Raw genomic sequence first — 12,085 nt, forward strand, 5'->3', positions numbered from 1 at the left:
TCTTACAGTACACATCCTGGGGCGGTGGGGTAGCCTAGTGGTTAAAGCGTTGGCTCGTCACGCCGAAGACCCGGGTTCGATTCCCCACATGGGCACAATGTGTTAAGCCCATTACTGGTGTCCCCCGCCGTGATATTGCTGGAATTGTGCTAAAAGCGGCGTAAATCTAAACTCAGTCAGTCAGTCAGTACACATCCTCTATAGATCTGTTCTGGTGTTCCTGTTCTGACAGTGTCTGGTGGTGTGTTCTTGGCAACTTATTACATTAATTTCTACCATTGCAATTATCGCTCTTGTGAAATGATCAATGCCTCTTCCCCACTTAAATAAACTGTTAAGTGTGTTCAGTTTATTTTAAACAGTTTGTAAACAAAAATAAGGGTCGTGGTGTTTGATTGTGTTATCTGTTGTTGACCGCGTGTGTCATTGTTTAATGAATCTTAGCATCGACCCTAGCACGTGCCCTTGCAATAACTCATTAGTGATAGATGATGAATGACTTAATGGTCGTGCGAGCACTGACAAGTTGTAATGCATGTCTAACGTGATAATCAACAATGTATAACAGGAACTTAAGGTGCGCTCTTTCGCAAGAAGCATGATTGTCAACGAATCTTGTCTCCTCATATGTTGTTCCATGCTGTATTGATCAGGGGGAGCAGTTGCCCTGGCGGTGAAATGCCGAGGTGGTGGTGTGGTCTATGTGTGTATGTGAGTGCGTGTGCGTGTGTGTGTGTGTGTGTGTGTGTGTGTGTGTGTGTGTGTGTGTGTGTGTGTGTGTCTGTGTGTGTGTGTGTCTGTGTGTCTGTCTGCAAGTGAGTGTCTGTGTGGAAGGGTTTATTATATGTGTGTGAGCGTGTGTGTGAATGCCTGTGTATGGGGTGTTGGTTTTGTGTGTGTGTGTGTGTGTGTGTGTGTGAGCGCGCGCGCGCGTGCGTGTACGTGCGTGTGTATTTGAGTCTGTGTGCGTGTGTTATATAACGGCGTGTCTGTGCCTGGTGGTGTATTTCAGAAAAAAAATATGTATAGGCCATAGGCCCAGGTTACACATTGAGAGTTACAGAGTGAGAAAGTATGTTATAATGAACACTGTCTCAGTAAGATAGCTTAATTATATGCGTATTAAATGTTTGGATTGTTGGGTATTCATAAAATTGTAAAGGCCGCAATGCTTCATATTTATTACAAATAAGTCAGAAATGTTATTCATCTTCTACATATGGCAGTTTACAGATGTTACATACATATATGTATTCTGTCGTTCTATTCATAGTTTATGATACCCCGATCTAAACTGAGCAAGAGCACGTCTATGTTTAAAATAGCTGACTGTGAAGATATAAGATTCAACACCGAACATAGGTTTAAACAACGAGTATCCAAATGTGTTTATGCCTTTATTAGTGCAGAATGCCAGTCTTGTTGATACGGAACTTTGAGTCAGCTAGAAATTCATTTGTCATGTAGGAGGCAAGTTCAAAGTGCATATCTCCAACATATACGTATACCACTCAACTGAATGGTGCTGACAATGGAGGAAACACAACAGATGCTAACTGGGATTCGAACTGTCCTTGGATACTCAACGGACGCAATTCTGCAGATCAAATTGCCGCGCCTTAGACGACTTGGCCACCCTTGCAGCCAAAAATAACATTTGAGACAATACGAGCATAGGTTAACTGATAAACAGCGACTCTTGGATTCAAACTAACATCCAGTGGATTCAGTAACTGCTGGGCACAAGTCGTCCTAGCATGTAACTGCATGTTAAACAATAGAATCGCTTGGCTCGGTTTTATCATCAGTTTAAAATACTACGATGAATTTAAGCAAGGTTCATTTATCACATGACAGCTATTCATTTGTTTGGGTAGGATACGTAGTTGGTAGGATACGTATACGAACATGACTATGACACTGACATTATTACAGTTAGTAAACCCTTCGTGGGGCTATGGACGTCTCTGAAAACTCAAAGACAAATATGAAAGAAAAAATGTTGATATTCCGGGATGGAGCGTAGGCTCTATAAACCTTCAGCTGGGTGCACCCATGATGTTACTTAACAGAAAATAGTCATGCACAGATCTCTCCACAGGTTGTAAGACATGAAATGAAGAAAATGTGTATTTTGCCACATTCAACATACAAGCAAGTCTAAGTTTCCAGAACACAAAGACCCAGTGAAACCTCCGAATGGACTAGACAGTAGGCCGAAGATTGAAAGTGGAAAGCTAAACGTGCGAATCCATTTCATGTAGTAAATCATTCACGACAGAATCGATGATTTTGAACTAACATGTTAGTAACGCCAGGACTCAGAAGTCAGGATTCAGACAGTGAAACCGATACTGGAATTAGACAGTTAGAGGCATAATTGACAATGGACAAGGTCCACACACAGGGACACTATTGGTGTTGACGGACAGTGACACTGGTACTGGAATTAGACAGTTAGAGGCATAATTGACAATGGACAAGGTCCACACACAGGGACACTATTGGTGTTGACGGACAGTGACACTGGTACTGGAATTAGACAGTTAGAGGCATAATTGACAATAGACACGGTCCACACACAGGGACACTATTGGTGGTGACAGACAGTGACACTGGTACTGGACAGGCACAGGAACATTTGAGTTAAGCTCCTGATACAGACAATAGTTTCTGGACACCTACTGTGACAGTGATAATTGAAAGGGACGTCCCTATACATGTTGTGTTAGATAGCACTGGTCCTAAACACTTATACACAAACAATAGCACTGGTCCTAAACACTATACACAGGCAATAGCACTGTTTCTGAATACTATACACAGACAATAGCACTGGTCCTAAACACTATACACAGGCAATAGCACTGTTTCTGAATACTATACACAGATAATAGCACTGGTCCTAAACACTATACACAGACAATAGCACTGGTCCTGAATACTATACACAGACAATAGCACTGGTCCTAAACACTATACACAGACAATAGCACTGGTCCTAAACACTATACACAGACAATAGCACTGTTCCTGAATACTATACACAGGCAATAGCACTGGTCCTAAACACTGTACACAGGCAATAGCACTGTATCTGAAAGACTATACACAGATAACAGCACTGGTCCTAAACACTATACACAGACAATAGCACTGGTCCTGAATACTATACACAGACAATAGCACTGGTCCTAAACACTATACACAGGCAATAGCACAATACACAGATAGCACTGGTCCTAAACACTATACACAAACAATAGCACTGGTCCTAAACACTATACACTATGGTCCTAAACACTATACACAAACAATAGCACTGGTCCTAAACACTATACACAAATAGCACTGGTCCAATAGCACTGGTCCTAAACACTTATACACAAACAATAGCACTGGTCCTAAACACTATACACAGACAACACAGACAATAGCACTGGTCCTAAACACTATACACAGCCAATAGCACTGGTCCTAAACACTATACACAGACAATAGCACTGGTCCTAAACACTATACACAGCCAATAGCACTGGTCCTAAACACTATACACAGACAATAGCACTGGTCCTAAACACTATACACAGACAATAGCACTGGTCCTAAACACTATACACAGACAATAGCACTGGTCCTAAACACTATACACAAACAATAGCACTGGTCCTAAACACTATACACAAACAATAGCACTGGTCCTAACACACACTAGCACTATACACAAACAATAGCACTGGTCCTAAACACTATACACAAACAATAATAGCACTGGTCCTAAACACTATACACAAACAATAGCACTGGTCCTAAACACACTTATACACAGATAATAGCACTGGTCCTAAACACTATACACAGGCAATAGCACTGGTCCTAAACACTATACACAGCCAATACACTGGTCCTACACACAGACAATAGCACTGGTCCTAAACCTAAACACTTAATACACAGACAATAGCACTGGTCCTAAACACTATACACAGGCAATAGCACTGGTCCTAAACACTATACACAAACAATAGCACTGGTCCTAAACACTTATACACAGACAATAGCACTGGTCCTAAACACTATACACAGACAATAGCACTGGTCCTAAACACTATACACAGACAATAGCACTGGTCCTAAACACTATACACAAACAATAGCACTGGTCCTAAACACTTATACACAGACAATAGCACTGGTCCTAAACACTATACACAGGCAATAGCACTGGTCCTAAACACTATACACAGCCAATAGCACTGGTCCTAAACACTATACACAGGCAATAGCACTGGTCCTAAACACTATACACAGACAATAGCACTGGTCCTAAACACTATACACAGAAAACCAAATCACTGACATAAATCATAGTCCGAAATACAAGTAAAGAACAGTGACACCGGTATTGATCACCACTCACAGACAATGACAGTAGTCACAGACAATGCCGTCAGTCCCAACACTAATCACGGACACTGGCATAGGTATTAATTACAGATCACGTTCAATGATTCAAGTCACACAAAATGCTACTTGTCCTAAACACACGCAAAACCATGGACAGTCGTTATGAATAAGCAGCAAAGCCTATCCATAATCATAAACATTGTATCTAAAGGCAGTTAACTGTAAAATTCAGACTGTCATGAACATGTCGCTGTAACATAGTGGGGATACCAGGTGTTCGAGAAAATTCCTGCCCCAGTGATAGCGCTCGTCACACACGCAACGGCAAGTACAAATAGAGAATTGGTATTGTTACTGATGGGATATAATTTCGAAATTTCAATTTTTAGACAGCTAAGAAGTATGATAATACCTTTGTTGTGAAAAGTTGTGCAATGTTGACGTAAAGGTTTGAACTGTTGGAATTTTGCACATCGACTATAGGAATCTTGCAGTAGAAACAACAAAACCTTTTTCCACTTTCCTAAGAAATCTCTGCTAAAATGCATAGTCGATTGTACAACTTTATTGTGAGTATGTGTTTGTTTCAGCAGTATTACAGCTCTACGTCGCGGTCTGTTAACAAACGGGTCTGGAACAGACCATCCGTGGATTGCCACCACGAGATATAATGACAGAACATGTGTTTATGAATCAATATCAAATAGTGATGATACCAGATGTTCGCGAAAATGTGAGCATGTCCTGCTCCAGCTATTGCACCTGTCATAAACATAATCATAAGGTTTCTACTGTTCACTTGAAACGACAGAGAACGTTTGGTACAAGTCAAATAGAGAATTGCACCGGACATCACTTTGTCACTGATGTATCAAATTTTGTCATCCCACTTAACATACAATTGTGTCCAAGATTTTTTGTGCATAGGTTGACACACAGTTTGTACCAATGGTCTAATTTTTCTCCTTGAACTGGTAAATCAGTAGAGCATCGGCTTCCCATGATGCAGATATTCACATGTCCGACCCACGATACACAGACAACACCTGTTCTCACCAATACCATATTACACATCCACTTATTCATATTCTGTGACATACACCCCAGACCTCATCACATATGTCTGTAATTTCAACAGACCTTCGTAGACAGAGATGACTAAACACAAAACAAATCGATCATAGACGTCATACATACTGTTATATCACTGTCGTAAGATCATCCATGATTACAGCAATGCATGATTCATAACTCACTGGCTATTCACACTGACCCGGTTAGCAATCTCTTGTATGTGTAGTCGATATATAAAGCCATCAAATTCCAAATATGGTACGCTGTGGTCAATCAGAGTGTCCTTCGTCACAACTCTCTACGCTGCATTAAATTCACATCTCCCATTATCATCATCATCATGGTTTTACATTTAATGGTGTCATTTTTCCACTATTTGAACAGTTTTGTGAACGTATTTTCGCAAGAAGAATATTCCACTGCAATAGACAAAACTTTTTTCTTTTTCTTTTTCTTTTTTTTGGGGGCTGGGGTGGGGGTGGGGGTGGGGGGATCGTTTGAAAGTTAAAAGCAGTTTGGTTTTAAAGGCTGTCTGGTTTCTGATAATCGGTTTATGCAAGACTTCATTCAAAGTTGTAATAAGGTCCTCATGAGTTTCTCGACCCTAGTAAATCTGTAATGCCCGGATCAGGGATTTCTCATTATAAGCTGTGGGTCTTGGGGCCGTTGGATAGCCTACAGAGATCGCTCGTCAACACGAAGGTCCGTGTTAGATTAGCCACTGTCAACAACCATTTCTAATGTCCCCTCCGTTAAGTTCCTGGAATATTGCTCAAAGCGGCGTGAAACTATATTCACTCCTTGAGCTTCACATATAGAAAATAAAAAAGTCGCACTTTTTTTCCATGAAATTGTATCTTGATCTAATTATATTTACTACTCTACAAATCGTCACTGTCAATTTCAGCAATATTTCAATTTTAAATTCAAGCTATTAACATAAAGTATCATCGTTGACCTAAATACATCCAGCCGTTGAAGACATTGTTCTTTATATTTGGTTGACATACCAGACAATGATATATCGTTACGTCTCCAGTTCCTCTCTGGTATGAATGTATGTGAGAGAATGAACTTTGTCGCTTACAGTTACCATCACCATGATTCCCATTTGGTCGGTTATGTGCTTATCAAGTTACTGCTCATAATATACGATTTATACTCTGGAATGTGTTCATTTTGACACATATATGTAGTCACGAGTATAAACCAGTGTAAATTTATAAACAGTAATGATACTATAGAATTTGGAAAACAAATCTCCATATTGCACATTAAGTATCAATACAGGCTTATCTGTTACTAAAGAAACCATTGTTCAATAATGCATGTTTCTTTGCATTATGGTCTACTGTTCCATTTCTAAAAGATCATTTCTATGATGGCAATGTTTACGTTCAAGAACATGTGGTCAATGTCCCACCTGGATTGCATGCGTACATATACTGCGCAACATATAACTCTGGTTTTTCTTTGTGTAATTGGGTAATCCTGAAATATCTATGTATGCATGTCACAATCTGGCATACAAATACTTTTTAATTGTTTGAATCCAATATTTGATTGGGCTGTTGATGGATCAGAGCCGTTTAACTCTTCAATACATAAAAGCGACAACACGCTTTCAACAGTTAAGAAATCCCTGCCCAGAGCAGAGTCCACGAAGTTGACTACAAAAAAACTATTCATCGTTTCATCCACTAACTCGACCATGTATAATCTCGTTACCTTTAGGGCCGGGGGGACCTCGCATGCTGTTGTAACTCCGGAGATTTTCTGCCACTAATCCTGGGTCAGGAGTGTCGCCTTTGACCCCGGGGTCGCCCTTCCTGCCAGGGAGACCTACGTGCAAACATAATCAATGGCAGAGTGAGTGGTGTCCAATATTACAATGTGCATTATAATATGTACATATACAAGTGTCTGTCGTCACAGCAGCTATCAATAAACCATCAAACATCAGTAATGCATGAACAAAGGTTTGTCCTTCAAAGTGCAAATGTACTACATCTAAGCATCGATTTTATTCAGGTGGTATGAGTGTAAGCCTGAGACTGCGAAACCCAGTAATTACGTTCTTCTATCTTTGTTGGCTTATAGGTTTGTTATCGACACAATCAGTCGAAATATCCATCCAACTTGAATCTAACATTTCGTTGCCCCAAACCGAATATTTACATGTATGCATATTTCAATCATTACAGTTGAAGTTCAGCCACTGGTCCAACAACACGACACATGCATGGGATTAGTACAGCAATGGGTACAGATGCAAAAGATGAATAATAATATAGACTGCAGTTTACATAATATTTATTGTGAATGAATCAAAAGACTTAATTACTCTGTGTAGTTGTGCATATTATGGATATGGAATCGCTGCTGAATATATTCTTACGGAAATATCCAAATATTCCCGGAATAACAGGGTTTAGACCAATTATGGGGTTTCACAGTACTCCACGACAACAAAAGTGATTCCACACATTGAAACTGCTTCGTTCTATTACCAAGATGATTTGACAATGTCCATACTCAGCACGGATCTATGTTAAAGCAAGGGAAAGCATTTACCGCAATTGTCCATAACCCTGAACATGTACAGTTTTATGACCGACATGACCAGTCATGTCTCTTCCCAAAAAGAATCGATACCGACAATATAAAATCTACAGCACTACTTATTCTCAAATTTGAAATAAGTACAGTTTGTCTCTGACACAAACTGAAAATGCTCCTACCAAACAAGAATGTATAAAATACCTACCAATTCCTGACTCGCAATAAACCTCAAACAATTAGAGCTTTCATATTATGAGATACCACTGTTTCAACCAAACATGAAACAAAGGACTTCACATTTTTTATTCCAGACTTTTGACTTTTGTTAAAGAGACGACGATATGGTTACAATGAATGTAAATGTCACCTCCATCTTATCTGGGCCGTTAGACAAATGTCCATTAAGAATGGCATTGACGTTTACTTCAAGGCAGGGTGAGTGGCACTGAACTGCTGGGCGAAAGACTGAATACAACACACTCGTTCTCACTAATAAAATTGCTGTCCGCCCTGATCAGATCAAATACTTATGAAAGTTGATTGGATAAGTTACCATATTTTAACAGGGTACAGTCAAACTTAACTGAGTTAATAGTATGGGCTGAAGTTTCAGTTTACGCATAAACTAGTTTACGAGAAGATATGTTTCAGGAGGACTCAGCTGTAGCTTTTCGTAAACGATACATACGTTACTCCGGGATATAATGTGATGGTTGAGGTTATATTTTATTGATACAGTGGTGTGAACTGGTTTAAAGGTTTCAGAACTACCCTAGTTCCCATTTTCCTCACAGCATTTTGTTGAACATGCGGTGTTAAAGTAAGCTGATTGTGCATTATGCCTTCTGTTAAGATGTTTGCAAGTGATACCTACGGTACTATGTCTGAAAGCATATCCAATGCGGCATGTATATTTTGTTATCTGAACTAATCTCTTGTCAGGGACAGTGATTAATTTAATTGTTTTTACATTTTCATAATTACTTCTGTTTCTGATAAAATTCGAGTTTTGTTTTTATTCACACTTAAAAGCAAGTGAAAAATGATAGTCATTGCTAAATGTATGGTAAAGTGACTGATAAGGGTAGTGCCACCACTGTATTTAAGTCAAAGTGTCTTCTTAAATGCCATTTGTAAAGGCCATATTACTGTTTAAAATTGATAATTTATTTATGTTGCTTAAAATTTAAACTTACCTACCTTTTGATATAGTCTGTAAAGACCACAATGTCTAAAGTGTAATGTTACATTTTGTTTCTGGCAATAAAACATTAATCTGTCGATATGTCTGTAATTGTAATCAGAGACAACACTCTTCTGTTGTGTGAATTGAATGAAATGTCAGGGAAAGTATATTAAGTCGCTTTAGTGATCTACCAAAATTAATTGATTTGATTTTTTAAAGACAATATAACCATTACTTCCGTGAGTACATATAAACAGTTTCAACGCCAGTCGGGTTTAAGCACATAGCAAACATAATATATTTGATGAAGGCGCCATTGAAAACCTGTAACGTAGGTATCTGAGAGATTGTTTCAGCCAGATGGGTCCTTTATTCACAACATCACAGCATCTTCAACGTAGAACTGGTGTGGTGCAAACTTTGGGAAATCATACTTCATATGGTCCTTTATCAGAAATCCAAACCAATTCAAGTCAACTGAAAAGTAAATTTTGCACTTTTTTTTAGAATGCGTTTGCACCTTATTAGTGAGAACGGGTGGACAATTCACACTTCGCCCTTCTGAATACTGTGTACTGTGGAAATACGAATCCTATGTTACCTTAGACATCATGTGCATGTCACCTGTCATGAAATAATCATTGACAGTTATCAAATGCATCCATCACATCGAATACTCAATTCCTGTTTGTGTCATTTTTAGCAACCATTAAATAGTGGCGTACGCTTTCTTTTGCCCTGTAGTGCCTGATCTCGAAGATGATAATGTACACAGATAATATCTAACATAAATTAATATATTTTTTAATAAATGCATGTGACTTGCACCTGGAGCCCCCGAATCCCCCTTTTCGCCTCTGGATCCAGGAACGCCGGGCGGACCTGGAAATAGATACAAGCATTATATAGTCCGTATCTTTATGCATCAACATCAATGGTTTCGCATATCTTCATTGTCTCTAATCTTCCATTGTTCATATTTTGTACACGACATCTACTCGGAAGTGCCCTAGATTTTTGGCCTGTCTTTACATATTCTCAACGTATTGTTGTTGGGTTTTTTCCATCTCAGACATTAGTTGTAATATTGTTAACATTAGCAGAATACTGCGTGTTCACATAAATCACTTTGAATGTGTGAAAAGGTCACCGGGAGGTCACTTTTAACTAAATATCTGACTTTTTATTCACGATTTGCGTTTATGGATATATTTTTTATTTATATAGCAGTAAACCGAAACACATAATGAAGTCGATTTTTAAAAACATATATATATCAGCTTTATAACTTCCACACTACGTATTTTATCATAAACACAAGAAGAACTGCAGACAACAAAATGAAATCGGTGACATCGTTACACACAATAACGTGCAACAGGCCCCGCCAAGGCCACCAGCCAATCAGGAAACAGCAGCTTTTTTCCAGGCGTGGCTTATGTTATTAATTATTAACTTAAACGCGAAAGAATTTCTAGCCTTTAAATTGCCACGGAATCGCACGCAATGATTTCCAAATTATGTAAAAAGTATGAAAAAACACCAACCAAAAATATGTATCTTAACTGACTAAATTACCTTTAATTCACATCTTCGCCTACATCGAAAAACTACTGCAGTATTTTCGTAAAATCGTGATTCGTTACAAGCATTTCGACTACAATATACAGACGGACTGTGGCCTAGACTAAAAAAATCAGTTTGTTTTATCAGTTCGTTATAAGTGTGTTCGACAAAAACGTAGTTTACTGTACTCCATTATGAATCATGGTTTACATTCTATACGTCACACGTGCAATGAGCAAACAAAGGAAACCAATATCGATTACTATTTTAATCTTGAAATTAAAAATTGAATTACATGTTTTTGCCTAGTCTATAGTAATATACATTTGAAATGGTCATAAAATTGTCATCTATTGACAGAATGTTAGGCACACATTCTCCTGGCAATGCAGTTACTTTAAAAAACATCAAGTAATATAACATATACCTGGTTGTCCCTGTGCAGAGCAATACTCCTTCGCATCGCGGCAGTAAGAATGTAAGGCCACCAACTGGAAGATAAAAATAAACAAATTGGTCTACATGTAGACACTGATATGCATTATATCTATAATTGATACACTGGAGCCTCTCCTCCTCAGCAGGGTAGATAGTTACATATGCATTAAGCTACTGGTGTGCACAGGATGAGATAATGATGCCATAAGTGATGGCAACCATTGCCGCGTGGGATGTATGTTTTGTATTGGTAACAGCTTCTCATAATGCATGAGGTGGTTCATCCTTTGTTAAACTCTTTGTTAAAATAACGGAGTCATGTGTAAAATGAAATATGAATGTATATGTATGCAACACCTTGGATGCTTAAGCAATGTACACAAGGTATGTAATTCGAGGATAACGTTATGCTTCAGAGCATTCATTAACAGAAGCCTGAGATGTGGTTTAACTGCCTGACAAAGCGGGGCAATGGATCAGACCGAGGGCTCCAGCACACCATAATACCCTCACACATTGGGTTACCGTCTAAACCAACCTGGATACAATTTGTAGCTAATCCCAAAATGAAAAAAACAGCAATCAGCAGCTTAGGGTTAGTCGTTGCAATAAAACCTTCACAAATATGACAGATTTGCAAATAGCAACGTCATAGAACATCACATTGAATGGAGTCACCAACATTAGAATAATGGCATAAATGAAAACACATTTGTTTCATAAAAGCTGTGTGATACATACCGGATCCTTAGCCCTCTGAGAGTGCATGTGAAGAGAAAGAGGAGTCAGTCATACAAAGAGTCATAAAATTCGTTGTTCATTTCTCTAGTTCATCATTTATTGCCGGAGGAA

General features: G+C 38.7%; 1 protein-coding gene across 1 annotated transcript in view; it reads right to left on the reverse strand.

Moving 5' to 3' along the window:
* LOC124256542 (gliomedin-like) overlaps positions 1–12,085 on the reverse strand; it is a 63,669-nt gene that overhangs the window by 22,604 nt on the left and 28,980 nt on the right. The window contains exons 2-4 of the mRNA XM_046690530.1: positions 11,223–11,286; positions 10,058–10,111; positions 7,210–7,323 (exon numbers count right to left, since the gene is read on the reverse strand). Of these exons, the coding sequence (XP_046546486.1) occupies positions 7,210–7,323; positions 10,058–10,111; positions 11,223–11,286 (232 nt within the window). The remainder of the gene's footprint in view (positions 1–7,209; positions 7,324–10,057; positions 10,112–11,222; positions 11,287–12,085) is intronic.

This window comes from Haliotis rubra, unplaced genomic scaffold (genome assembly GCF_003918875.1).
Source record: "Haliotis rubra isolate DU_JTF1 unplaced genomic scaffold, ASM391887v1 Scf63, whole genome shotgun sequence".
NCBI lineage: Eukaryota > Metazoa > Mollusca > Gastropoda > Lepetellida > Haliotidae > Haliotis > Haliotis rubra.